Raw genomic sequence first — 27,537 nt, 5'->3', positions numbered from 1 at the left:
GCCTGGCGTTACGTTCAAGCCTGGCTCTGTCTCCTGAAGAAAAACTCAGAAGGCCCGTGAACTCTTTTTTTTTTTTTTTTTGAGACGGAGTCTCGCTCTGCCGCCCAGGCTGGAGTGCAGTGGCCGGATCTCAGCTCACTGCAAGCTCCGCCTCCCGGGTTTACGCCATTCTCCTGCCTCAGCCTCCCGAGTAGCTGGGACTACAGGCGCCCGCCACCGCGCCCGGCTAGTTTTTTGTATTTTTTAGTAGAGACGGGGTTTCACCGTGTTAGCCAGGATGGTCTCGATCTCCTGACCTCGTGATCCGCCCGTCTCGGCCTCCCAAAGTGCTGGGATTACAGGCTTGAGCCACCGCGCCCGGCCCCGTGAACTCTTTTGAGCAAACAGTGTGGGGAAGAAAAAGGGAAGTAAAGAAGAACTTTTTTTTTTTTTTTTTTTTTTTTTTGGAGACATCGCCCAGGCTGGAGTGCAGTGGCCACTCCCTGCAACCTCTGCCTCCCGGAGAACTGACCATTTTTTTTTGAGATGGAGTCTTGCTCTGTCACCCGGGCTGGAATGCAATGGCACAGTCCCGGCTCACTGCAACCTCCATCTCCCAGGTTCAAGCGATTCTCCTGCCTCGGCCTCTCGAGTAGCTGGGACTACAGGCACACACGACCACGCCCGGCTAATTTTTGTATTTTTAGTAGAGACGGGGTTTCACCATGTTGGCCAGGATGGTCTCGATCTCTTGATCTCGTGGTCTGTCCGCCTCCAGCTCCCAAAGTGCTGGGATTACAGGCGTGAGCCACCGCGCCTGGCCGAACCAATCTTTTTTTTTTTTTTTCTTTTTTTTTGAGACGGACTCTTACTCTGTCGCCCAGATCGTGATCTTGGCTCACTGCAAGCTCCGCCTCCCGGGTTCACACCATTCTCCTCCCTCACCCTCCCTAGTAGCTGAGACTACAGGCGCCCGCCCCCATGCCCAGCTAATTTTTTTGTATTTTTAGTAGAAACTGGGTTTCACTGTGTTAGCCAGGATGGACTTGATCCCCTGACTTCGAGATCCACCCGCCTTGGCCTCCCAAAGTGCTGCGATTACAGGCGTGAGCCACTACGCCTGGCCTCGAACTTACTATTTTTAATATGCACCATGCTGCCTGTGATAAGCTCAGGCCACAGGGAGGCTGCGCAAGGCCGGGGTTTGGCCACAAAGCCGCAGAGGCGTCTGCTGCTGGGTGATAAAACAGGACCCACAGCCGTGCAGGCAACCTCCAACCTCGGGACAAACTGGGCAAACACACACGGAAAAGCGAGGTCCCCAAGTAAACAGGGCTTATCTCAAGCAAGTTGCTGTTTTTCCCTTTACTGTACTTATATTTCTTTCTTTCTTTTTTTTTTTTTTTTGAGACGGAGTCTCGCTCTGTCACCCAGGCTGGAGTGCAGTGGCACGATCTGAGCTCACTGCAAGCTCTTGCAAGCTCTGCCTCCTGGGTTCACACCATTCTCCTGCCTCAGCCTCCCGAGTAGCTGGGACTACAGGTGCCCGCCACCGCGCCCAGCTAATTTTTTTGTATTTTTAGTAGAGACGGGGTTTCACCATGTTGGCCAGGATGGTCTCGATCTCCTGACCTCATGATCCGCCCGCCTCGGCCTCCCAAAGTTCTGGGATTACAGGCGTGAGTCACCGTACCCGGCCTCTTTTTTTTTTTTTTTTTTTTTTTTTTTTGAGATAGAGTCTCACTCTGTCCCCCAGGTTGGAGTGCAGTGGCACCATCTCAGCTGACTGCAACCTCCACCTCCCAGGTTCAAGGGGTTATCGTGCCTCAGCCTCCTCAGTAGCTGGGATTACAGGCATGCACCACCACGCCCGGCTAATTTTTGTATTTTTAGTAGAGATGGAGTTTCACCATATTGTCCAGGGTGGTCTGGAACTCCCAACCTCAGGTGATCTGCCCGCCTCGGCCTCCCAAAGTTCTGGGATTACAGGCGTGAGCCACCGTGCCCGCCTATATTTCTTACGGTTTTGCCCCTTGCTATAATTTTCGGGATTTTATTTTGCAGTATTTCTAATGTTTATTTTATTGTATTTTTTGTAGAGACGGGTTTTCACCATGTTCCCCAGGCTGGTCTTGAACTCCTGGGCTCAGGTGAGCTGCGTGGCTCAGCCTCCCAAAGCACTGGGATTACATGTAGGTGCCACCACGCCCAGCTTAATGTTTTCACAAAGGTTTCATTATACAAAAAGGAAGAAAGCTTTATAGGTGGAGCATCTGAGCATCATTCTTTGCAGCTCTTCAGTATTTCCTGCCCCACATTGTCCATGTCTCTGTTTTCATGGAGTTTGACCTTTACTTTTGTAATTTTTTTTTTTTTTTTTTTTGAGACGGAGTTGCCCAGGCTGGAGTTCAGTAGCGCAATCTTGGCTCACTGCAACCTCTGCCTCCCAGGTTCAAGCAATTCTCTGCCTTGGCCTCCCGAGTAACTGGGATTACAGGCACCCACCACCACACCTGGCTAATTTATTTTGTATTTTTAGTAGAGATAGGGTTTCACCATCTTGGCCAGGTGAACTCCTGACCTTGTGATCCACCCGCCTCGGCCTCCCAAAGTGCTGGGATTACTGGCGTGAGCCACCGCGCCCGGCCATAAAATTGGTTTTTATTGTTTTTCTTTTCTTTTCTTTTCTTTTTTCCTTCTTGTACAGACACGGTCTTGCTATGTTGCCCAGGCTGCTCTCGAACTCCCAGCCTCAAGTGATCCACTTGCCTCGGCCTCCCAAAATGCTGGGATTACAGGTGTGAGCCACTGTGCCCAGCCCTATCTCTTTAAAACACAAAACAAAACTGGCCAGGCACGGTGGCTGACATCTATAAACCCAGCTCTTAGGGAGGCAGAGTTGGGAGGATAACTTGAGTCCAGGAGTTCAGGACCTGCCTGGGAAATACAGCAAGACCCTCGTTGAAAAATAAATAGATGAGGCCGGGCGCGGTGGCTCCCGCCTGTGATTCCAGCACTTTGGGAGGCCGAGACGGGCGGATCACAAGGTCAGGAGATCGAGACCATCCTGGCTAACACGGTGAAACCCCGTCTCTACTAAAAAATACAAAAACCTAGCCGGGCGAGGTGGCGGGCGTCTGTAGTCCCAGCTACTCGGGAGGCTGAGGCAGGAGAATGGCGTGAACCCGGGAGGCGGAGCTTGCAGTGAGCTGAGATCTGGCCACTGCACTCCAGTCTGGGCGACAAAGCGAGACTCTGTCTCAACAAAAAAATAAATAAATAAATAAATAAATAAATAAATAAATAAATAGATGAATAAAAAAATTTAAATAAATAAAAACAAAACAAAACAAAACAACATTGTAAACATACCTGCAAACTTCTTGTTCTTGCTCCGGGAGCTTCTCAGGCCCTAGGGGGCGCTGCTCACCTCCCCTGCCATCTTGAACGTCACTATGGCCAAGAGAGGAAGACCCCGGAAGGTCTCACACTAGCAATTAAATGCCCCAGCCTAGAAGTCACCCCAGGAAAGGAGCCACTTCTCCCTGATAACAAGTAGGGTGGACACACAAATGAAATTGGTGTGCTGCCCTGGCAGAGGCAGGAAGTTGGCCACTGCCCAGCACTCCTCACAGTTCTCAACTTCCCGCCTCAGTGGTCCATGCTGAGGGTCCCCTGGGGGTTTCCCACTCAGGCGTTTTGTGTTCCAGAGGCTGGAAGGACCCTGCTGTGGAGGGTGTCACAGTTGAGCTTCCACGTGGCATAGAATCTCACGGCCTCAGTAGCTTCCTCACGTTTGTCATGGCAGTGATAAGAATATGAGTACACAGGCCGGGCGCGGGGCTCACGCCTGTAATCTCACCACTTTGGGAGGCCGAGGCAGGAAGATCACCTGAGGTCAGGAATTTGAGACCAGCCTGGTCAACATGGCAAAACCCTGTCTCTACTAAAAATACAAAAATTAGCTGGGCGTGGTGGTGCACACCTGTAATCCCAGCTACTTGGGAGGCTGGGGCAGGAGAATTACTTGAACCTGGGAGGCAGAGGTTGCAGTAAGCCGAAATCGCACCACTGCACTCCAGCCTGGGCAGACTGTGTCTCAAAAAAAAAAAAAAAAAAAAAAAAAAAAAAAAAAGTCCTGGCTGGGTGCAGTGGCTCACGCCTGTAATCCCAGAACTTTGGGAGGCTGAGGCAGGTGGATCACTAGGTCAGAAGTTCAAGATCAGCCTGGCCAACATGGTGAAACCCCGTCTCTACTAAAGACACAAAAAATTAGCTAGGTGTGTCGGTGCACACCTGTAATCCCAGCTACTCAGGAGGCTGAGGCAGAGGAATTGCTTGTACCCAGGAGGCGGAGGTTGCAGTGAGCTGAGATCATGCCACTGCACTCCAGCCTGAGCAACAGGGTGAGACTCTGTCTCAAAAAAAAAAAAAGAAAAAGAAAAAAAAAAAGGCCCACAGAAGCCCTGCGTCCAGACTTTGCTTCTGGGAGAGCTGAGCCTTCCAGGAAAGGAATGCAAAGCAAGACCCTATGAGAATAAGAAGATGAAAATGCTATTGAGGTCAGGCACGGTGGCTCACGCCTGTGATCCCAGCACTTTGGGAGGCCAAGGCAGGAGGATTGCTTGAGGCCAAGGGTTTGAGACTATCCTCGCTAACATAGGGAGACCTGGTCTCTCTTTTTTTTTTTTTTTTTTTTTTTTTGAGACGGAGTCTCGCTTGTCGCCCAGGCTGGAGTGCAGTGGCACCATCTCGGCTCACTGCAAGCTCCACCTCCCAGGTTCACGCCATTCTCCTGCCTCAGCCTCCCGAGTAGCTGGGACTACAGGCGCCCGCCACCATGCCCGGCTAATTTTTTGTATTTTTAGTAGAGACATGATTTCACCGTGTTAGCCAGGATGGTCTCGATCTTCTGACCTCGTGATCAACCCACCTCGGCCTCCCAAAGTGCTGGGATTACAGGCGTGAGTCACCGTGCCTGGCCTTGAGACCGGGTGTCTTAAAAAAAAAAAAAAAGAAAAAAAAGCTATTTATTTTGACCAGGGAAATGCAAATCAAAACCACAATGAGATCATACCGTTCACACCCACTAGGCTGGCAATAAAAAAAACAAACAAAGAAACTGGAAAATGATGAGTTGGATGTGGAGAAGTTAGAACGGTCCTGTGTGGCTGCTGAGCAGGTAAAACAGTGCAGTCACTTTGGAAAAGAGACTAGCGGCTCTTCAAAAAGTTAAGCATAGAGACAGGGCGCGGTGGTTCACACCTGTAATCCCAGCACTTCGGGAGGCCAAGGCGGGTGGATCACTTGAGCCTAGGAGTTCGAGACCAGTCTGGGCAACATGGTGAAACCCCGTCTCTACTAAAAACACACAAAAAAATTAGCCAGGTACGATGGCGGGCGCCAGCAGTCCCAGCTACTCGAGAGGCTGAGGCAGGAGAATGGTGTGAACCCGGGAGGCGGTGCTTGCAGTGAGCCGAGATGGCGCCACTGCACTCCAGCCTGGGCAACAGAGCGAGACTCTGTCTCAAAAAAAAAATAAAGGCCGGGCGCGGTGGCTCAAGCCTGTAATCCCAGCACTTTGGGAGGCCGAGACAGGCGGATCACGAGGTCAGGAGATCGAGACCATCCTGGCTAACACAGTGAAACCCCGTCTCTGCTAAAAAATACAAAAAACTAGCCGGGCGTGGTGGCGGGCACCTGTAGTTCCAGCTACTCGGGAGGCTGAGGCAGGAGAATGGCGTAAACCCGGGAGGCGGAGCTTGCAGTGAGCTGAGATCCGGCCATTGCACTCCAGCCTGGGCGACAGAGCGAGACTCTGTCTCAAAAATAAAATAAAATAAAATAAAATAAAAAATAAAAAATAATTAACCGGGTGTGGTGGTGCACGCTTGTAGTCCCAGCTGCAGGCGCTGTGTCTCCCTGGCATGGCAGTGGCCAGGGCTGAGTGAGTAGGAGCAATGCCCTGCCCCGCTGCAATGGCAGGGAAGGGTGGAGGACTCCTGGCTGTGACCTCACTCCCGCGGGCCTGCTGATTGGCCCACCCCCGGTCTCCAGCCACCTGCTGCCGTCCATCACGGGGCCACCCTCCCCATCCTCCATCCTGTCCACAAGGCTCAGCAAAGCGGCTGGCGGGTAAGTGAGGCTCGGGGGTAAGGAAGTGAGGCTGGGGGAGTCCCGAGCAGAGGTGTGGGCTCCCGGGATGCGGAAGGGTGTTGCGGAGGACCGTAAGGGTCCCCAGTTCCTAGAGCTGCCCCCCACGCACACACAGGGGCCGCACACCAGCCTCCCATGCTTGTTGGGCCCCTCCCCCACGGCCACGCGATAGGCCCCTTCCAGGTCTTGGAGCCCCAGGGCTGGGTGGTTTTTCAGCCTAGATATAGGGACACCCTAATCCCAGCAGCCAGAGGCCATGGAGACCCTGAAGAGTACAGCTCCAGGTCTGACTTGAAGCTCCTTGCCCCCTCCAGCCAATGGCGCTCTCTCTAGCCTCAGTTTCCTCATCTGTCATATGGGAACAGAGTTAGTGGGACAAGGCAGGGTACTCTGTGTCAGGATCAGAAGACCGCCCCCGGGACCCTCCTCCCCTGCCCCGGCCTGTCACAACCAGAGCCAGGATGGTTCTGCTGCTGGGGCCCGAGCCTGTAGACTCACAGGGTCATGCGGCGGGATGTAAGTGCCCAGAATGGCAGGTCAGGGTGGCCCAGAGGGAGACCCCATGACAGCAGAGGCTTGGGAGGGGCTGGGGCACCTGTTAGCCTGTCCCGCTGGCCTCGGGCACCAGATAAAAATAGTCCCTGGTCTCAGAGAACATGAGCTGACACTGGGGCCAAGAGTTTTGGTTTGGGGTGTGTCTGGGACTTACTGCTGTGTTGCCCTGCAGGGGCTCCCGCCCTCTCTGGGCCAGAGCAGCCTTGGCTGCTGTGCTGATGGATATTGGGCCCCAGCGAGGCTGGGCTACAGGGAGGGGCCCCAGGGCTGGCATGCAGGGTCAGGGAGATGCCTGGTGTGGGTGCCGGGCCATGCCTGGCATGAGTGTGAATTTCCCGAGTGAGGGGTGCTTGAGGCAGAGATCACAGACTCGGTTGAGGGTGGCAGGACAGGGCCTGTTAGTTGGTGTCCACAGAACCTCCAGGTCAGGCCCAGGCCCATGAGGGACTCAGTAAATGCAAGACCTTGTTCCCCACCCCTCCCAGCCTGGCCCGGGACCTGCTGCTGCTCCAGTCATCTCCATGGCAACCAGCGCCTGGGAGGAGCTAGATGGCGGCCTGGGCAGCTGCCAGGCCCTGGAGGACCACTCTGCGCTGGCCGAGCCCCAGGAGGACAGGGCTCCAGGTACCCTTGTGGTGCTGGCGGGAGGAGGCCCCTCCCTGATGGTCCCCGTGAGCCAGGAGGCCCATCTTCAGAGACCAGAGCTTCTTAGCCTCCCACACTGGACTGGCTTAAACTGTGCTCCCCAGGTTCAACCCCCGGCCCTCATCTGCCTCAGGGGTCTGTAAGGAGCCCCCAAGGAAGACAGGTGCTGGGCTACACAGATCTAGGTTCCAATCCTGCGTTGCCACTGAAATGCTTTGTGTCTTCCGGCAAAGCTGTCTCCAAGCCTGTCTGGTTTCTTTGTATTTTTATATTTTTTTATTATTGTTATTTTTTATTTTTTGAGGCCGAGCCTCATTCCGTCTTCCATGCTGGAGTACAGTGACATGATCATAGGTCACTGCAGCCTCGACCTCTCAGGTTCAAGTGATCCTCGTGCCTCAGCCTCCCAAGTAGCTGGGGCCACAGGTGCCGGCCACCATACCTGGCTAATTTTTTTTTTTTTGGGGGTAGAGATGGGGTCTCACTGTATTGACCCGGCTGGTCTCAAACTCCTGGGCTCAGGTGATCCTCCCACCTCAGCCTCCCCAAAGTGCTGGGATTCCAGGTGTGAACCACTGTGCTGGCCTCCGCCTACTTTCTTATCTACAAGATGGGGTTAGTCACCCGCGCGTCACCCAGCAGGGCCAGGGGAGAGGGTGGGATTGGCCTGGGGGGTCCCCACAACCTTGACTCTCCCTCTGTTCTCACAGCAACACCCAGGCTGGCCGACTCCGGCAGCCCGCCCCACGTGAGTAGCTGGGACCCTCAGCCTTTAACCCAGGACGCCTGGGGAGTTGGGGACAAGCCGACCAAGGGAGGCAGGTGTCTAAAGCCCACGGGAAGGGTTTGGCACTGGAAGGAAACATGTGGAATGTCTCATGATAACCACAGGACTCTCAGGAGCCGGTGGCTGAAGGCCGCAGTGTGGACACCAGGCCCAAGAAGATGGAAAAAGAGGCTGCCGCCAGGGGGACCCCAGGAACGGGGAAGGAGAGGCTGAAAGCCGGAGCCAGTGGGTTTGCAGGAGGCGTGGGTGAGGTGTGGGGTGGGAACGGACTGGTGTGAGGCTCAGGTCCCGGAGCTGGGTCCTTGGATCTTGGGGGGTGTCCTGGTTGAGTGGCATCGAAGTGTGGCAGGCAGCGAGTCAACGGGCCGGGAGCCTCTACTAATGCGTGATAATACCGGCTAAGCCACTTAGCTCCCGGAAGTTAACTTCCAGAAACTCTGGGCATCCCCGTGCAGCTGCGGGGCACCGGGGCTGGGTTCACCTGCGCCCAGGGCCGCACAGGCAGGCAGGGCGAGCCAGGTTCAGGGCGCAGGCCTCTCTCTTGCCCCCTGTGCCCGGGGAATGGGGCGGCGCAGAGCCAGTGGCCACAGCGCAGCACGCACTTGCCCTCGCAGGCCCTCGGAGCGCCCCCGCGCGCAAGAAGGCGCAGACCGCGCCGCCCCCGCAGCCGCCGCCGCAACCCCCGGCCCTGAGCCAGGAGCTGCCCTGGGGAGACCTGTCGCTCAACAAGTGCCTGGTGCTCGCCTCGCTGGTGGCGCTGCTGGGCTCGGCTTTCCAGCTGTGCCGCGGTGAGCGCGGGCTCCCCAGAGGTGGGGCGAGGCTGGGGTCCACCTGTGCGCCTATTCCTCCAAGGAAGGGCCCTGTGACGCAAGGGTGGGGTCTGGGAGCCTCCTTCCCAGGGCTGGGTTTTGCACGCCTCCAAAGTTGGTTTGTACATCTCCCCTTATGTGACGGGCCTTGCGCGCCCCTCTCATCCCGTCTGGACCTTTTGCGGGGCCCATTTCCCTCGCCGCGAGTAGGTTCTGGCTTCCGGATGGACCTTGTGCAACCCCTCCTCCCGCGCAGCGTTCTGCCGCCTTCCTCCTGCGCCCTCTCTGGGGACAGCTCAGCTAGTGAGCGCCCCCCGGGGGCACTCCTGCGACCCGTCCCTTGCTAGGGCTCTCCTACAGCCCGTGGTCGGGGGGAAGAATGACGGATTGAAAGAGCGAGGTTCGGAGGAGGGGCGCTCCGCAGCAGCGGAGTCCCGGAGTCCCTTCCCACGGCTCCGGGCATCCTTAGCCTCAGCCGTACCGCGGGAGCCCCACTCCAACTGTCCAGGGAGGGGGGCTCTAGCGGTGAGGGACGGATGGACAGTGTGGTCCATGCCTCGACCCAGCTGACTCAGGTTCCGACCCTGTCGCTGCAGACGCCGTGGCTGGGGAGGCAGCAGTCCAAGCGCGTGCGCCCGAGCCCTGGGTCCCGCCAAGCTCAGCCCCGAGGGAGCCATCGTCGCCCCTGGTAAGCGCTTCCTTCCAGTGACCGCGGGCAGTGGGGCCTTCATCCCCAGGGAAAGAAGGAGCCCGGGCCGGGGGCAAGGTGGGCGCTTACCCCAGGACCCCACTCTCTGTCTTGCAGCCTAAGTTCGAGGCCCAGGCGCCCCCATCAGCGCTGCCTGCGCCCCGGACCGAGGCAGAGATCAGACCCAAGATTCCCGGGAGTCGGGAGGCTGCAGAGAAGGACGAAGAGGAGCCTGGCGAGGCCACCGGAGAGGCCGTCGGGGAGGACCGTGCGCCCCTCGCAGACCGGGGACCCAAGGAGAGGCCTCGGAGACAGGGGAAACCGCGGAAGGAGAAGCCGCGGAAGGAGGAGAGGCCGAAGAAAGAGAGGCCGCGGAAGGAGGAGAGGCCACGGGCCGCCAGGGAGCCCCGGGAAGCCCTGCCTCGGCGCTGGGAGTCACGCGAAGGGGGCCATCGGCCGTGGGCACGGGACTCCAGGGACGCCGAGCCCAGGAAGAGGCAGGCCTGGGTCTCCCCGAGGCGTCCCTACGAGGAGGAGCGGCCTGGGAGTCGCCAGAAGCTCCGCGCAGGCAAGGGGCGGGACTAAGCCGGCCCGCGCCCGAGTCCAGGGACCCCTTCTAGACAACCCGCGACTCTGGCGAAATAAAGCGAGGGCTGCGGCCGCAGAGTCATCTGCTTCTTTACGCCTGGACCCGGCAACGAGTCCGGGGCCTGAAAGACCGTCGCGGGGCGCTTCAGGCAGGGGAAAGACAGCGAGCGCTACAGGGTGGACCCAGGCCGTGCGCAAGGAGAGACGGGCGGCCCCTCTAACACGCACGGACACCCCACTCGGTTGCTTGCTGGTCTTTATTGGGGCGATACTTGGGGTCCGAATAAATATGGGAAGGGGCGCGAGCTGGGGCACGTCCGGCCCCTCGGGGCAGGAGTCCGCGAGGCGCAGGGGTCACCGGCAGCCACACTCGGTGGCCACCATGTTGGGCACGTGGTGCGCGCTGATGCGCTCCTCCGACAGGCTGATGAGCAGCTTGCCCGCGTAGGCAGTGGGCACGCAGCAGGGGGGGCGCGCCAGGGCGGCCCCACGGGCCTGCATCTTCAGCAGCAGCACCACGTGGTTGCCGTAGCGCGGGTTGCGGTCGGACTGCGGCCAGCCGCACACGCCCTGGCAATTGTTGGCCTGGTAGGTCTCCGGGATGAGTACGGAGCGCTCGGCGCGGAGGTCTACGCTGAGCTCGCGCAGCGCGCACGGCCCGTCGGCGGCGGTGGCCCCTGCGCTGCGCTGTGCCCGCCCCGGCCCGCGTGGATCCCGCCCGCGCCACTCCGCGCGCAGGCCCTGCAGCGCTTTCAGAAGCAGCAGAGCTCGCAAGGGATCGCCGGGGCCGCCGGGGCCGCCTGGGCAGAGCGCGAGCAGGCGTGCCAGCAGCGGGGCTGCGGCTGGAGGCAGACCTGGGAGGCTGCTCAGCTCGGCAGCCGCCGCTTGCAGCTCGGCAGCCACGCGGTGCGCCAGGGCAGTCGCCCACGGCGCCGACGTGGGGTCGTGCAGGGGCGCGGGGTCCCCGGTGGTGGCCGCGGTGGGCCGCAGCAGCAACAGCGGGTCCTCGCCGTCTAGCAGGCGCTCCAGCGCCGCGGGGTCCGACAGGTTGACCAGGCCCTGCGGGAAGCCGGCCAGCGCGTCCGGGTCCAGGGCCAGGCGGGGCGCGGAGGCCCGGGCCCGGGGGCCCCGCAACGTCCGCACCAGGCGCGTGAGCGTCTCCAGGAAGGGGTCTGCACTGGGCGGCGACTCCTCGAGCTCCGCGGATGGCCTGGAACCCGCAGTTAGGGGAGTTGAGAGCGGGCGCGAGGCCACGCCGCCCCCGCCTGCTCCTGCCCCATGCCCCCGGGCCTGCACGCACCTGGGCGGCGGGAAGGGCACGGTGTCCAGCTGGCCTTGCGCGGGCAGCGGCGCGGGCTCAGACCGCGGCAGCAGGAGCAAGGCCGGGGTCATCCGCGTGAAGCAGCGGTGGTCGTCGCCGAACAGCAGTGCCTGCACCTGGGCGGTACTCAGGAGGGAGCCTGCGGTGGGTGGGCGCGGGGTTGGCTCAGGGGCTGGGGGCTGAGGGCAGTCGACCCGGCGCCCGGTCCCTCTCCACGCACACCTACCCTCTCCGCGGGGCTGCAGGGTCAAGGCCAGCCCGGAGCCGCGCCAGGCCCCCGCAGGGCGGTCCACCGCCAACGCCAGGTAGCGAGTGTCCCGGGACGGGCAGAGGCTCTGTGGAGACCAGGGCTCAGCCCGGCTGGATGGAGGCTTAGCCAGCCCTGCTCTACCGGTGCCCTTCCTCCCATTGCCACTGGTTCTACGCTTCTCTCAGTACCGCAGACCCTGCAACAAATCCATGCCCCTGCCGCGGCCCAGGCAATGCCCCATGCAACTCCCTGGTACCTGGGCACCCGGCAGCCCAGCCCTCGTCACAGTGACCTCAGGGCCAGGCCCAGGCCCAGGGTACAGCACCAGCAGCGCCAGCTCCGGGGGGTCGGCTACTCCATGCGGGGGCTCCTGGAACCTCAGCGAAGGTGTGGGCTCCCAGGTCACTGCAGCCAGGACAGCAGGGGACGCCTGAGCCATTGAAGGCCAGGCCCGTCCCACACTCCCCTGGGAGTCTTTGGGATCCGTCCCTGCTGCTCTGGCCACTGTGCAGGGGGCCTTGAGCGGGGGACCTAGTGTCCCTCTTCACTGCCTTCCTGCAGCCAGGGAGCGGTGACCGCCCGGGCAGGCAGAGGCTGCGTCTGAGGCTGTGGGTGGGGCTGCCGCCCTGGGGTCTCTGGGTTAGGGCGCCCGATGAAGCCCCTTCCCCGCAGGGAGTCTCTCAGGCCAGTGGCCCCGAGAACAGGCTGGCCAGGTGTGGGGCGGTGGGGAGGAGGGTTCCACTGGCCCCGAGCCACAGGGTGGTTTCTTCACGGGTGGCGAGAAGACAGCAGCTCTCTCCCTGCCGCTGTGGCAGGGGCTGGTCTAAGAGCTGGGCTTCAGGGACAGGACAGAGCGCGGTGCCCACCTTCCAGGCCATGGACCCACAGCCCAGTCCCAGAACAAGACCACAGCCTCCCTGCCCAGGGTGTGGGCTCTGCCAGCCCTTGATCTTCCCTAAGAGGACCTGGCCCACCTGAAGGAGGCCGGCGGTGCCAAGCTCGGGGCTGGGCCCCACGTACCTTCCTCCAGGTGCAGGACCACCAGGCGCTGCCCCCCAGGGTCCCGCAGCCAGGCCCCCAGCCGCTGTAGAGAGGGCAAGGCAGCCTGCCTGTCACCGGGGGTGCACACCCCAAAGGTGGCCAGGTCTCGGGGGCCCCAGTGGGCCCGCTGCACGGCCCCCAGGAAGGCCCGCTCATAGGCGCTCAGAACTCCCATGACCTGCAGGGGGGTGCCGCTGCCATTGCTGTCCCCACCCAGTGCCACCAGGCACAGAGGCTCTTGTGGGCTGCCTGGCGGCCAGTCCAGGTCTTCTCGGAAGATGAGGCCACCGGTGCCCACAGCTGGTTCTTCTGCTCTGAGGGCCTCAGTCCCCAGCAGAGCCCCCAGGGCGGACAGTACCAGGGTCAGGCTGGTGAGAGGCAGGTCCCGCGTCATGGGTGCTGCCAGGAGCTGGGCTGCCCGCCTTGTGGAAGCCGAGTGGAAGGTAGGGTGTTTGTAAAGGACAGGCCCCTATCTCCTCTGCCGCGACCTTGGGGGACAGTGCCCGGCGCCCCCACTCCAGGCAGAGTGGCCTTCTCAAAGAGCCCTTTCTGTCGCCAGCAGCCTATCTCCCTCCCCACAGCGATAGAGCTGGGCCTGATTTGTCAACATGCTGTCCTTGAGGGCCCGTCCCCAGAAGGCACAGGAGTGGGAACCAGGCTGGGAGTGATGGCCAAGCAGCCAGACTAGACAGCGCTGGGGGCGGGGGGCCCAGATGTCCTGGGTGCTAAGGGGTGGGCCTGGAGGAGGAGGGTCCCAAGTCAGTGGGGGCGCCCTGTCCCTGCTCACCTTCCCAACCCCTGGTGGGCTATCTGGAGACCCCAAGGATATCACAAGAGTCTGCTCTTCCCTCCCCAGGACAGGACCCCAGACCCCCTCCTAGCTGGCTGGTGGAGTCTGTCCTCCACCAGGCCACCTCCAAGGTACAGCTGTCTCTCAGGCCTCCCACAGGTGTCTCCCGGCAGGCCCCAGGCCCTCCCCAGTCGGCGCAAACTCAGGGATGGTGCTGTGCCTGGCACTCCCACACAGCACTGACAAGGGAGGGCGGCGCTGCAGACATCAGTGCACTCGGGGCTGGGGAAGGCTGTTTAATGAGCAGGGGGCGGTACAAAAGAGCAGCCTTCTCTCGATGGCAAAAGGCAGGAGCACCTGGCGCTGAGCTTGCTGGGGGAGGGAGCAGCTTCTCAGTTGGTTGGGGGAGGGGGAGGTATGTTCCCTGGGCCTTCGGAGGGGAGTGGGGGCCTCAGCATTGGGGGCATGGGAGTTGGGGGGTGTACCCCAGGATTTGAGGGGTGAACTCCAGGAGGCTGAGGGTGGACCCCAGGAGCTGATGGATGGACCCCGGGAGGTTGGGGGTGGACTCCCGGGGCCTGAGGGTGCATCCCTGGGGCTGGTGGGTGCACCCCCGGGGCCTGAGGGTGAACAGCAGGGGCTGCTGGGTGTACCCCTGGGGCCTGGGGGTGAACCCCCGCTGATGGGGGAGGATGGACCCCCGGGGCTGGTGGGTGGACTCCGGGGGCTGGTGGGTGAACCCCGGGGGCTGGAGGGTGAACCCCGGGGGCTGGAGGGTGGACTCCGGGAGCCGGGGGGTGGACCCCAGAGGTTGGTGGGTGGACCCCAGGGGCTGGGGGATGGACGCCAGGAGCTGGGGGATGGACCCCAGGAGCTGGGGGATGGACGCCAGGAGCTGGGGGATGGACGCCAGAGGTGGGGGGATGCACCACTGGGGCCGGGGGGTGGACCCCTGGAGCTGGTGGGGGTAGCTGGGGTGGTCCCGGGGGCCCTGAGGGTGCAGGCCCCGTGGGGGGCATGGGTGGCAGAGGTAGGCCTCCCGGCGGTGGCGGTGGCAAAGACTCGGGCAGCGGTGGCCGAGGGGGCAGACCATTCATCAGCGGAGGTGGAGGCCGCTTCACCCCAGGGGGGCCGGCGGGGAGGCTGGGCGGAGCCGGGGGCTTCTCCATCTTAAAGTGGAACTGGAGGAAGAACTAGAGAGACGGAGAAAGGTTCAGCAGGCACGGGCAGGGCTAGGGCCACCGGGGCTGGGCAGGAAGGAGCCAAGCTCAGGGCTAGCCACTCACCTGCTTGGTCTCCCGGTTCCAGTGTGTCCAGAACTTGCCCTCCGCCTTGTCAATCTCTCTGCTCGGCACCTGGGAAGGCGGGGGACAGAGAGGGCTCCTGGTCCCTGTGACCTCAGGGTAGCCATCAGGCAGGGAGCCTGAGGCGTTAGCCTCCCCGGCCCGGACTCCACCCTGGGAGCCCAAGAGAAGGCCCCGGCCTGGTAAGACTTTCGATGGGCACAGGGTTCAGTTCTGGAGTGACACAGACCCGGCCTCCACGCTAGCACACGCTGGCCCCCGCCCTGGACAGGCACCGTTTGTATTGTTTCCTGATGGCTGCTTTGTCCAGGCGTAGGCACAGGCTGTGGGAAGCCCTCCAGCAGCCTAGACCAAGAAGCGAGGTCACTTGGCGAAGGCCTCACAGGCCCAGCGCTCAGCCCTGCCGGCCTCCCTTCTCCATGGGCACAGTGGAGCCCAAGCAGGCCCCCTCCTGCAAAGCCCAATGGGAGGGGTACCCTGCCCAGCCTGCACAGACCCTTCTGGCTCCGTCTCGGGGATCCCAGGGGACCCCACAGCCTGATAGGAGGGGCGCCCTGCCCAGCCTGTGCAGATCCTTCTGGCTCGCACATCTCAGGGGGCCCTGGGGCCCAGGGGACCCCGCAGCCATGCTACCTTGAAGGCGATGGTCTCATAGGGCTCAGCGGCCATGAGCAGGTACTGCCAGCGCCGGTCCGGAGGCTCAATCCTCTGCTCGTACGCAGACATGAAGCGGTGGCGTGGCATGATGCCCTCGGCGATCTCAGGGTAGTCGATCTGTGGGGACACAGCCGGGTGGCAGCGCCACCTTTCAGGTGCCTTCGGCCGCCCCCCACACCCAAGCCCCTGATCTCACCTGGAAGAGGAGGCTCTGCTGGCCCATCTCCGAGTCCCTCTGCTTGGTCACTGCAACACAGAAAGCTCTCAGGTCCCGGCTGCTTGTCCTCCCCAAAGCTGAGGGACCTGGGGCAGGCTAATGCCACCCACTGAACGAGGGCGAGACCCCAGGGGAGGCCCTGTGGCTCCAGGCAACCGCCAATCCGCCCAGGCTCTGGGACTCTGGTATAGGTGAAGGCACAGGTGCGCCAGGGCTGAGCTACCTGCGGAGTCACTCGGGCAGGGACCGAGGGTGGTACTCCTTTGTCCTAATCCCCAGAGCCCTTCACCCAGGGTGCTGGGACACTATCCAGCAGGAGTCGGGGCCACTGGGTAGGGAGCGGCCCATGGCACCCTGGCTCTGGGATTAGAGTGGGGCCGCCTGAACAGGGCCAACACCATCTATAGGGTGAGCGGGAGAGGATGCCTTTCCCACCAGAGCTCAGCAGCCTGGACCCCGAGAATGGCTGCTGGGCCGCCTACGGCCTGGCCACTCTCCAAGCAGCCTCAGACACGCACACTCACAAGCCCTCCACCTCCTCACTGCCCTGAGCCCAAGCTCAGGACCTGTCAGGGCCTCCCCACCAGGAGTCTGCCGCTCTAGCCACCCTCGTCCACCCAGCACACCTGCCCCGGGGCCTGTGCCCTGCAGGCTCCTGTCTGGAGGCCAGGCACACAGGCTGTCCCCATCTTCCGTAAAGAACATTTGCTGGGGCCGGGCGCGGTGGCTCATGCCTGTAATCCCAACACTGTGGGAGGCCGAGACGGGTGGATCACGAGGTCAGGAGATCGAGATCATCCTGACTAACATGGTGAAACGCCGTCTCTACTAAAAATACAAAAATTAACCGGGCGAGGTGGCGGGCGCCTGTAGTCCCAGCTACTCGGGAGGCTGAGGCAGGAGAATGGTGTGAACCCGGGAGGTGGAGCTTGCAGTGAGTGGAGATCACGCCACTGCACTCCAGCCTGGGCAACAGAGCGAGACTCTGTCTCAAAAAAAAAAAAAAAAAAAACACTTGCTGGGTAGCGTGCCCGCCTTCCTGACCCTACAGACACAAGGTCTGTCTCTTCCACCCTGGCCGCTTCCCTGGCTTTCTGAACCAGGTCACCTCCTGCCATTCCCACTGCTGAGGGTCCCGGAGGAGCCGCCTCTAACAGCCGCTTCTTCCTGTCCTCCTTCAGAGGCTTCAAGGTTAACCGGAGGAGTGTGCCAGGGCTCACCACACCTCCACTTCCACTCTTTGGCTTGGCAAGACTCCCCAGAAGCTTCCACAACACTCGGACAGGAGGGCACAGACTGTGGCTCAGCTGGGAAAGGGGCCGCTGGGTGAGACGGGTGCTTATCGGGCTCAGCCTGACAGCTCCCAGACACAACGCCAGAGGCTGCAGGTGGGTGAGGGATGGCCACCAAGGCCAGAAAACAGCGGCTCAGGAATGAGGGTCTCAGGGCTGCGCCTCCTGCACTGGAGCCCAAAGAACCTATTCATGCAGCAGCAGCGGCTGTGGCCAGCGCCGCTCCGGGCACTCACCTTTGTAGCCTGGGCGGCCGATCTTCACAAACTTCTTCACCTCCACCTTGACCTTCTCAGGTGCAGGCTGGGCAGGGGCCTCCTTGGCCTCCTTGGCGGCTCGCCGGGCCCTGCAGGCAGGATGGACGTGGTGCTGGGGCCCCTCCACACACAGGCACCAAGGCCACGGGCCCCCTGACCTTGGAGCTCACTATAAACTGAGGGATGAGGAGGGCCAGGGGCCTGGGAGGGGCCCTGGGGTTTGGCTGAGAACAGGGATAGGACAGGCACGTTCTCTTCCTGTCATGCTCCTCACTGTCCCTGGCTGGGGTCCTACCAACAACTCCATGCCTCTGCTTTTTTTTTTTTTTTTTGAGACCGAGTTTTGCTCTTGTGGCCCAGGCTGGAGTGCAGTGGCGCGATCTTGGCTCACCGCAACCTCCATCTCCCAGGTTCAAGCGATTCTCCTGCCTCAGCCTCCCCAGTAGCTGAGATTACAGGCATGCACCACCAAGCCCGACTAATTTTTTGTATTTTTAGTAGAGATGGGGTTTCTCCATGTTGGTCAGGCTGGTCTTGCCCTCCTGACCTCAGGTGATCTGCCCGCCTTGGTCTCCCAAAGTGCTGGGATTATAGGCGTGAGCCACTGCGCTCGGCCTTTCTTCTTTTTTTTTTTTTTAAATAAGACTGAGTCTCGCTCTGTCGCCCAGGCTGGAGTGCAGTGGCGCCATCTCGGTTCATTGCAACCTCTTCCTCCCAGATTCAAGATTCTCCTGCCTCAGCCTCCATAGTAGCTGTGATTACAGGTGTGCATCACCATGCCCAGCCTAATTTTTAGATTTTTAGTAAAGATGGAGTTTCTTTTTTTCTTTTTTTTTTTTTGAGATGGAGTCTCGCTCTGTCACCCAGGCTGGAGTGCAGTGGCGTGATCTTGGCTCACTGCAAGCTCCGCCTCCCGGGTTCACGCCATTCTCCTGCCTCAGCCTCCCGAGTAGCTGGGACTACAGGCGCCCGCCACCACGCCCGGCTAGTTTTTTGTATTTTTTAGTAGAGACGGGGTTTCACCGTGTTAGCCAGGATGGTCTCGATCTCCTGACCTCGTGATCCGCCCGTCTCGGCCTCCCAAAGTGCTGGGATTACAGGCTTGAGCCACCGCGCCCGGCACAAGATGGAGTTTCACAATGTTGGTCAGGCTGGTCTCGAACTCTTGACCTCAAGTGATCTGCCCGCCTCAGCCATCCACGCCTCTGTTCTCTAATGCTCCCCAGAAACCGTACTCCAGCGCCCAGGGAGGCCCAGACCAGGCTGGCTTCCCGGCCGTGGAGCAGTGGCCCGTGAGGCTCACAGAGACTTGAGCCGACAGCTGCTGGAGCACCAGGAATCGAAGGGGCACGGGGTACTCACAGGTTGGTCTGGTGCTTCTTCCCCTGGGTATGTGCCAGGTAGCTCCCCTGGAGTGGAAAGGAAACACACATGACTCGGGCCGGGCAGACAGACACAGGCAGGTCCCCCTGACGTCAGCCACTCAGCCCGCCGCGAGCTGCCCGGAGCCGGGCAGAGGCCGCACCTCATTGTTGTGAAGCGTCAGGCACAGCTTGCATTCATAGGAGCCCAGGTGGTTCTTCATGAAGTACGGGTCCTGGAGGGGAAGAACAGGCGCCCGTTAGACAGATCGAGGCCTGCTGCGGTCAGGGCCCTCAGACGCAGGATCCCCTTTCTGTACAGGCATGGCTGTCCCTGACGGTGTCAAGCGTTTCTGAAAACGGGGGATCCGGCGGGAGGCCTTTGTGAGCACAGGTGTCACCGCCTGGGGCTGTGGCCCAGGCTCTGAGCAGCGGGGGTTCCCAGGGAGCCCCCCGCACCACCTTCCTGGTGGTTCTGAGTCAGAGGGAGGCAGAGTCAGCACAGCACTCCTGGTCACTCCCAATGCAGGGAGCTGTCCGCTGCCCACGCCACCACACCAGTGGTCGGCACAAGGCAGACACAGGCACAAGAAAAGCAAATGGGCTACACTGAAGGCCCAGAGACCCGTCCATCTCCAGGCCCTAAGCCGGGGCAGCCAGGCGCACGCCTCTCGTCTCAGACGCTGGAGTTCAAAGGCTAACTCCACCATCTGTGGCTGGGGCACCCCTCCACCCGTGACGTCATCTGGAAGACAGGGACAGTGACAGAGCCCTCGTCATAGGCCAGGTCCGTGGGGCGTGTCAGGGTACACAGAGAGTGCTCCAGTCCCGATGTCCACAGTGCTGAGGGGACCCGGCTCATCCCCGCCCCTGCACAAGCTAAAATCAAAGGCTGCCCTTCACCACATCTGGCTGGACTGACATAAGCTCTCCCCACTCCCAGAAAATTAAATGATGCGAAACAGAAGGTTTTGGACAGAACAAAACACTCTCACACGGGGCTCAGAGCCACAGAGGGTCTGCTCTCTAAGGCGGACAGATGGGAGCTGTAGCTACTCGGGGCAACAGGGGAGCATCTGGACACGGGGCTGCACCGCCCAGGCTGGGTGGAGGCCCAGGAAGAGCCTCTGGCACCCTCTCCAGGGCTGTCCTGGAAAGCCGAGCCCCCGCCACAGGCGGCTGCACGGTGGCTGGCCCACCTTGTTGATGTCGATGGTCTCTAGGGCCAGCTGCCGGAGGCGCTCCCTGCGGTCACGGTTGCTCTCGGAGGAGGAGGCCACGCCCCCGCTCCCGGTCTTGCCCCCAGGGCGATGCTGGAAGTCCATGGTGACGGCCTTGGGGCTTTAGCAGACCGGGAGACACCTGTGGAGGCCAAGAGGAGAGAAAGAAGGATGGCTCAGAACTCACGGCTGCTGCTGGGACCTCCCTGGGCCAGGCCACCAGGCTGGAGCCTGTGACAGCCCCTCACCCTGCACTCCCAGAGCCAGGGTCTAACCAGCCCTGAGGGGGCCACCCCAAAGTGCACCCAGTCTCTTCCAGGAGGCCGAGGCCCACTGTGGACAGGCACAGACACGAGGGAAGCTGGAGCCTGTCTCCAAATGAGCGTATGTGAGGGATGGAGAGGAAGCCACTCCAGCCCAGAGTGCCAAGGCCTGGAGACCTGAAATGGAGCGGGGAGCCCAGAGAAGGCATAAAGGGAAGACAAGGCCAAATTCTCACAAACGAGTCACCACCACCAGGGAGCCTTCCCGGACTGCCTAAGCCCCCAGTGTTCAAGCCTTCCTCTGAACTCCCTCTCTGGTTGGCTGCGCTTACTTATCCCCAGCCTAATTCTATCTCTTGGGTTCGCTGTAAACTTATTGGGAGGTGAGGACACTGATCTTTGTGTCCTGACTGGGTAACATCCGGGAGATCGGTCACATCTGCTTGTGGCGCAGGAGGGCTCTGCTGAGTCCCCAACAGGCAGCCTCCTCTCATCTCCTGGCACTCTTCCCCTTGAGTCACGGAGGCTGTGCTGTGGCTGTGAACGGGGAGGAAGGGGCCCCAAGGCAAGGGACACGGGTGCCTCTGGACTCTGGGAAAGGCAGGAAACGAGTTCTCCCCCAGAGCCTCCAGAAGGAATGGAGCCCTGTGGACTGGACTCTGACCCCAGAACCAGAAGCTGATACAGCCGTGTCATCTGAACGACTGCATCTGCAGTGATGTGCCACGGTGGCGGCAGGTGTGCAGGGGCACGCTGAGGGACAGGCCACGGTGGCGGCAGGTGTGCAGGGGCACGCTGAGGGACAGGCCACGGTGGCGGCAGGTGTGCAGGGGCACGCTGAGGGACAGGCCACGGTGGCGGCAGGTGTGCAGGGGCACGCTGAGGGACAGGCCACGGTGGCGGCAGGTGTGCAGGGGCACACTGAGGGACAGGCCAGCTGTGCTGCTGACTTGCGGTGGGGCCTGAAGTCACCCCTTAATCTATGGGGGCCCAGGATCCCTCCCCACCCAGTTTTTATTCCCTGGGCAAGTTGATGAAAATGATCCAGCGTGGTGACTGGTGAGGCGGACCTCCCGGCTCACTGCAGCATCACAGATGCCCCATCACAAGTTCAGACATCATAAAAGCCCACCCAGAGATGCCCATTTTTACGTGTTGTCACGTAAACTTCGAGAAACCACCACCGTGACCATCGCCATCCCTTCACAAAACAAAGAACATTCCATTGTGAAAAAGGAGACTGTGACAGCAGAAGGACTGTCCTTTGCTGGGAACGCCACCCTCTGGCCCCAAGGAACCCTCCCTGCCTCCGGCTTCTTGACCACGCATTCTTCAGGACCAGGGAGAACTGCATCCTCTCCGTGCTGGCGCCATCAGCCGCAGGCCACGCCAACTCCCACCGTCCCTGCTGCCAGCTTACAACTGCCTGGGAGGCTCTGTCTCCGGACGGCGCACAGGCGGGCGGGATTGTGTGGGGGCCGCCCGAAAGGTTCATGAAGTGCCTAATTTTTCTCTGGAGGACATTCAAGCATTTCCTGGTCAAGCGACATGAAACTCACATCAGGGGATGTGCGTGGGGAGCCCAGCGAGCAGCCTCCCACCAGGCCGCGGCTGCACTTGCCTCTCCACGCCTCACAGAAACCACAGTCCTCCACGCACCTCAGCACCGAACCAAGCCCTCGCTGGGGGGAACATGCAAGAAGGCAGGGAATCGGCCTTCTTTCACGGATGCACCCCAAGAACCCGGGGGGGCCTGGTGCTGGGAGGCACTCCCACACACAGATCTCGGGGAGTCATCAGCGCTCCCCTCTCCCAGGAGGACGGCCTGTTCCTTTCATCATGAAAGAATTCAGCAGCATGCAAACGCCCTGCTTGTTCCCGGTCGTGGCCCCTCCCGGACCATGCCCCCACTCTGAGGCTAAGCTCTGCAGAGCCATCACTGGTCTCTACTCCCAAGCCTGCACTCTCCGCAGCGCCCGCCCATGTGTCCTCACGGCCAGCAGCGTCTGGCGGAGAGAAGAGCAGACGGTCTGTGGAGGACCCAGGGCCCGGGAGGAGCGGGGCTCAGTCTCAGGAGTGACCTGCACTTCGCTCCTCCACGCAGGAAGGGGCAGCGCAGCTTCTGGGCCAGGACAGGTGCAGGTGGCCACACCAAGAGCCACCAACCTATCCTGATGTACTTACTTCCCATCACATTTTAGTGACATTTCCAGAATGCTCTAACGACCCAATGGCTGGGAGGACCTGGAAAAGGAACTTAGATGGCAAAATGCTAACAAAGCCAAGAGTTCAAATTCATCTAGGGCGAGCCTAGTTACTTCTCAAACTGGCCAGACAGAACACCCCAGCGGCCAGTGGCTGGCTCAGGACACAAGCTCCAGCTGTCACAGGGAGCTGTCACCTGTGGAGTCTGGCCCACAGAAACCTAAACCCAGACCAATACTCAACCACTCACCAAGTAAAACTCTGATCCAAAACCCAGAAGCCATCTGAACCCAAGCCTAGCCACCGCAGCCACTGAACACCCGCACCGTCCCTCCCCAGCAGCTGAAATGTGGCGGCACCCTGGGGAAGCTCCCACGCTCTGATCCCCCACGACCCTCGACTAGATCAGAACTTTATTTCCAGCAGAACTGGCATAAAAGGACCTCTGGAGTTAGAGACACAGGCCCAGCAGAGCAAGGGGGCCCAGCGTTAGGCTGAAAAGAGGGGACCGATTCACGACCTGCCGACTGGGCAGCGGGAAGTCCTGCGGTTCCTCGGCACAGCTCAGGCGGCAGGCGGCCCAGCACAGATGCTCCCCCGCCCAGGGGGAGGCCAGGAGTCTTTTCTGGGGAAACAGCACAAGAGGAAGAATCCTCAAATACGAACATTCGGGGTCCCCACACCTCAAAGAAAAGCCCCGCTCCTCGCCAGACCACTGGGCAGTTGGCCTCCCGGATGAGAAGTGGCGCTCACACAGAGCTGCCGGCCGCTTTGTTCTTAAAGAGAAACACACGCATCTGAGAACAAAGAGACTGATGGGAATCCCAGTAAGAGACTGCTGCCTCCCTCCTTCGTTATTGGGGGAAACTGCTGCACCACAAAACCAGAACGGGACGCTGAATGACACCAAGTTGAATTAAAACAAAAAGCCCTTGAACAATACAGACGGGATGATCCAAACAAAAGATTCCATACCAGAGTGGGAAGCTGAGCCAAACAAATCTTTCATAAAGGAAAGCCAAGAGTCGAAAAAACAGAAGGAAAAGCAAGAACCCAGACGGCATTCCAGAATGAGAACAGAAAAAGTACCCAACAAAATAAAACATGAAAAATATGATCACAGAAATAACGTAAGAACAAGAAAATTCAAACAAAAACAAAACCCAGGACTAAAAGGAACCAAACTGTCCAGATACCAAGGACTCACCAAGATCAGAAAATAAAAAGACCCCAGGGCACGGGGAGACCAGGGAATTTCACACCGCACACCACCCAGGAAAATGTGCAGCTTCCACTAGACAAAGAAAACTCAGCAGACAAGATCAGAAACCAGCACAGGAACTGATCTTCCGAGAACGGCACTGAAAACAACGCTTTCACGGTTCTGAGCAAACACAGATGTTTTTTTCTCTCTTTTCCTTTTTTTTTTTTTTCTGAGATGGATTCCTGCTCTGTCGCCCAGACCGTAGCTCGATCTTGGCTCACTGCACACTCCACCTCCCAGGTTCAAGCGATTCTCCTGCCTCAGCCTCCTGAGTAGCTGAGCTTACAGGCGCCTGCCAACACGCCGGGCTAATTTTTATACTTTTAATAGAGATGGGGTTTCGCCGGGTTGGCCAGGCTGGTCTCAAACTCCCAAACTCAGGTGATCCACCCGCCTCCGCCTCCCAAAGTGCTGGGATTACAGGTGTGAGACACCGCACCCGGCCTACAAATATGGATTTTCTTTTTTTTTTTTTTTGTTGAGACTGAGTCTCCCTGTGTCGCCCAGACTGGAGTGCAGTGGCCGGATCTCAGCTCACTGCAAGCTCCGCCTCCCGGGTTCACGCCATTCTCCTGCCTCAGCCTCCCGAGTAGCTGGGACTACAGGCGTCCGCCACCTCGCCCGGCTAGTTTTTGTATTTTTTAGTAGAGACGGGGTTTCACCGTGTTAGCCAGGATGGTCTCGATCTCCTGACCTTGTGATCCGCCCGTCTCGGCCTCCCAAAGTGCTGGGATCACAGGCTTGAGCCACCGCGCCCGGCCAAATATGGATTTTCAATCTAGATTTTTATACCCCACCAAACTTCTAACTATGAGGGTAAATAAACTCATTTTCAGGCAATCAAAGACTTCCCCCATCCCCGAAAAAAATCATCTATTTCTTCCAAAGCTCCCAGAAGTTCTGCTCTGACATCAGGAAGAGGAAAAGATGGCCACACTGGGAACAGAGGTCAGCACAGGGCAGCAAGGACAGGAAGGTTTGGGACACCAGCTCCACCCAGGCAGAGCACAATCAGTCCCATTCGGAGAAGGAGGATACGGGGGTCTTGGAGGGCAGTGGGGAGGTGGAGATCAATTCATTTAAACCTGTGCAAAACACAACTGATAGGTGTGAGATGCTGGAGCTTTGTGGGGAAATAAACAAACAGTAGGGAAAAGAAAGGCTAATGGTAAAAACAAAGTTAATTAGCTTTAAGGGAAAATAGAAAGCTACAACAAAAGCCCAGTTGAACACATTACTTGTTTTAGCAGCCAACTAAATATATATACATATACATGTGTATATGTGTGTGTGTGTATATATATATACACATATATACATTTTTTTTTTTTTTTTTTTTGAGACGGAGTCTCGCTCTGTCGCCCAGGCTGGAGTGCAGTGGCGCGATCTCGGCTCACTGCAAGCTCCGCCTCCCGGGTTCACGCCATTCTCCTGCCTCAGCCTCCCGAGTAGCTGGGACTACAGGCGCCCACAACTGCGCCCAGCTAATTTTTTGTATTTTTAGTAGAGACGGGGTTTCACCGTGGTCTCGATCTCCTGACCTTGTGATCCGCCCGCCTCGGCCTCCCAAAGTGCTGGGATTACAGGCGTGAGCCACCGCGCCCAGCCATATACATATATTTTTTTGAGATGGAATCTCGCTGTGTCTCCCAAGCTGGAGTGCAGTGGCGTGATCTCAGCTCACTGCAAGCTCCGCCTCCCGGGTTCACGCCATTCTCCTGCCTCAGCCTCCCGAGTAGCTGGGACTACAGGTGCCCGCCACCACACCTGGCTGAATTTTTGTATTTTTAGTAGAGACGGGGTTTCACCATGTTAGCCAGGGTGGTCTCAATCTCCTGACCTCGTGATCCACCTGCCTTGGCCTCCCAAAGTGCTGGGATTATAGGCGTGAGCCACTGCGCCCGGCCCTGAGCAGCCAACAACATTTTGCATCTTATTTAAAAAATACAACCAATGACCAACTGTGCTCACGACAGAAACTCATTCAGGATATGGAAGGCGAAGGTGCAGTAGGTGGATAGGAGGGAGAAAATCTCAACAGCCGTGACAGGAAATCAGCAGATGATGTCTACAAATTGATAAATCCAGGAAGAAGTATGTTATTTACTAAGGTAAAGATCAGGGAACAGAGTGGAAAAACCCTATCTCTACAAAAAAATAGAAAAAAGAGCCGGGTGTAGTGGCTAATGCCTGTAATCCTACCACTTTGGGAGGCTGTGGGGGGGTGGGGGGGGTGGATCACCTGAGGTCAAGAGTTCGAGACCAGCCTGGGCAACATGGCCAAACTCCGTCTCTACAAAAAATACAAAAATTAGCCGGGCATGGTGGTGAGCACCTGTGGTCCCAGCGACTTGGGAGGTTGAGGCAGGAGGACGGCTTGAGCATGGGAGTTCGAGGCTGCAGTAAGCTGTGATGGCACCACTGCACTCACTCCAGCCTGGGTGACAGAGCAAGACACTGTCTCAAAACATACAAACAGAGAGACAAAAAACCGACGACGACGACCAGGGGAAATGAGCTTAAGAATTGAGGAAAGGTGGCCTCCGAGACCTGGGGCTGGACCAGCGGGAAGGAATTAGTTTTTGGTGGCAACACCGTTCTCTCGTTAAACCCAGCAAACAACCTCTTTTCCAAAGCTCCCCCTGGCTGTTTGGTGTTCTCCAAGGATACACACGAACAACGGTCACAGCCATGTGCACCTGCAAAATGGGGCCAGCTAACGTTTTCTGGTCCCCTTTGGCATGGTGTTGAAGCTGTCACTCCCGTTTTAAGGGGAATGAGGCTTACAAGAGTTATATCACAGAGCCCCAGTGAACTCACAGGTATAGATTAGCATGCAGAAGCGTTCTCGGCTACAAGGAAGGAGGCCCAAACCATTTCAGCCGCGATCCCGATCTGATCCCAAAGAGTCTTAGTTGTTTCTTTTTCATTTTGTGAAACAGGGTCTTGCTCTGTTGCCCAGGCTGGAGTGCAATTGCGATCATGGCTCACTGCAGCCTCGACATTCCGGGATCAAGCGATCCTCTCGAGTAGCTGGGGCTACAGGTACAACAACCAACTCCTGGCTAATTTTAAAAATTTTTTTGTAGAGATGGGGTCTCGCTGTGTTGTCCAGCCTGGTCTCGAACTCCTGGCCTCAAGCGATCCTCCCGCCAAGCCCTCCCTGAGCGGTGAGATTACAGGCGTGAGCCCCCGCGCGCGGCCTCCCAACAGGAGTTTGGAAATAGAGTTCCGAGCGGGCCCGACCCTCCGGGCCCGCCCAGCGCGGGATCTACAGGATGCACAAGGCCGGACGCTCACGGGAGGAGGGAGGGGAGCGACGCCGCCGCCCGCCCCTCGGCCTGCGGCCTGTCGCAAGCTCCTCTCTCCTACGTCCGCTCTTCCCCAGGGAACCCCCGGTCCGAGTCGGCCGCCACCCTCAACCGGCTCCACTCCTCACCAGAGCCTGAGGCCGCGTTATCTCCTCGATCCGCCACCGCCACGACTTCGTTCGGCGCACGCGCGTCGCGGTCAAAGAAAGCACTTCCGGGGCAAATGGGGCGGGCCCTCTGGTGTGCGCATGCCCGGCCCGCCCAGCGGCGCAAGTCAGAGAGTCAGGAGGCGCGAGGGAAAGGGCTGGAGGGGGCGGGGCTGAACGCCCGGCCTGGAAGGCAAACCGCGCGTGCGCACAACGCCCCCAACGAACCCTTGGTCCGCTGCGGCCGCGCTGGGCTAACTTTCGCGAGGGGCGGCTGACATTCTTCGGGAGACGTTATCGCTCCCTCCGCCTGCGCCTGGCCGCTCTAGGAAGGGGTGCCAGCCATCGCGGGGGTGCCTTGATGCTGTTCCACCTTTGTCTGGTTTATTTCAATTTAATGGTTATGTAACGACTGTCCGTCTCCGCTACCA

The 27,537-nt window shown here is 59.5% G+C and overlaps 3 protein-coding genes and 1 long non-coding RNA gene across 7 annotated transcripts; 2 read left to right on the top strand and 2 right to left on the bottom strand.

Moving 5' to 3' along the window:
• Positions 1 to 6,022: 6,022 nt before the first annotated feature.
• JSRP1 (junctional sarcoplasmic reticulum protein 1) lies at positions 6,023 to 10,445 on the top strand. The gene is made up of 7 exons (XM_015122415.3): positions 6,023 to 6,114; positions 7,176 to 7,314; positions 8,046 to 8,083; positions 8,227 to 8,347; positions 8,737 to 8,910; positions 9,528 to 9,619; positions 9,737 to 10,445. The coding sequence occupies exons 2-7, from the start codon at positions 7,212 to 7,214 to the stop codon at positions 10,202 to 10,204; spliced, it is 996 nt and encodes a 331-aa protein (XP_014977901.3). The 5' UTR covers positions 6,023 to 6,114; positions 7,176 to 7,211; the 3' UTR covers positions 10,205 to 10,445.
• Position 10,446: 1 nt separating this feature from the next.
• AMH (anti-Mullerian hormone) lies at positions 10,447 to 13,850 on the bottom strand. The gene is made up of 5 exons (XM_015122412.3): positions 12,799 to 13,850; positions 12,035 to 12,183; positions 11,755 to 11,863; positions 11,508 to 11,667; positions 10,447 to 11,417 (listed from the first exon to the last, which is right to left on the bottom strand). The coding sequence occupies exons 1-5, from the start codon at positions 13,211 to 13,213 to the stop codon at positions 10,562 to 10,564; spliced, it is 1,689 nt and encodes a 562-aa protein (XP_014977898.3). The 5' UTR covers positions 13,214 to 13,850; the 3' UTR covers positions 10,447 to 10,561.
• A 40-nt stretch (positions 13,851 to 13,890) lies between these two features.
• SF3A2 (splicing factor 3a subunit 2) lies at positions 13,891 to 27,137 on the bottom strand. 4 transcript variants are annotated; one of them, XM_077979118.1, is made up of 9 exons: positions 26,470 to 27,137; positions 19,897 to 20,059; positions 18,862 to 18,933; positions 18,670 to 18,745; positions 17,316 to 17,448; positions 15,767 to 15,816; positions 15,547 to 15,687; positions 14,896 to 14,964; positions 13,891 to 14,802 (listed from the first exon to the last, which is right to left on the bottom strand). In XM_077979118.1, the coding sequence occupies exons 3-9, from the start codon at positions 18,864 to 18,866 to the stop codon at positions 14,002 to 14,004; spliced, it is 1,275 nt and encodes a 424-aa protein (XP_077835244.1). In that variant the 5' UTR covers positions 18,867 to 18,933; positions 19,897 to 20,059; positions 26,470 to 27,137; the 3' UTR covers positions 13,891 to 14,001. The 4 variants fall into 4 exon arrangements, with proteins under 4 accessions (XP_077835244.1, XP_014977900.2, XP_077835243.1 ...); XM_015122414.3 differs by having other exon boundaries at positions 17,316 to 17,425; positions 18,699 to 18,745; XM_077979117.1 differs by having other exon boundaries at positions 27,089 to 27,137.
• LOC144336991 (uncharacterized) lies at positions 23,775 to 27,107 on the top strand. The gene is made up of 2 exons (XR_013409543.1): positions 23,775 to 24,373; positions 25,222 to 27,107. It is a non-coding gene; the product is annotated as an uncharacterized LOC144336991 (long non-coding RNA).
• Positions 27,138 to 27,537: the final 400 nt, after the last annotated feature.

Source organism: Macaca mulatta, chromosome 19 (genome assembly GCF_049350105.2).
Source record: "Macaca mulatta isolate MMU2019108-1 chromosome 19, T2T-MMU8v2.0, whole genome shotgun sequence".
NCBI classification, from domain to species: domain Eukaryota; kingdom Metazoa; phylum Chordata; class Mammalia; order Primates; family Cercopithecidae; genus Macaca; species Macaca mulatta.
The sequence above is the reverse complement of the archived record's forward strand: the minus strand, read 5'-3'. Positions and strand labels throughout refer to the sequence as shown.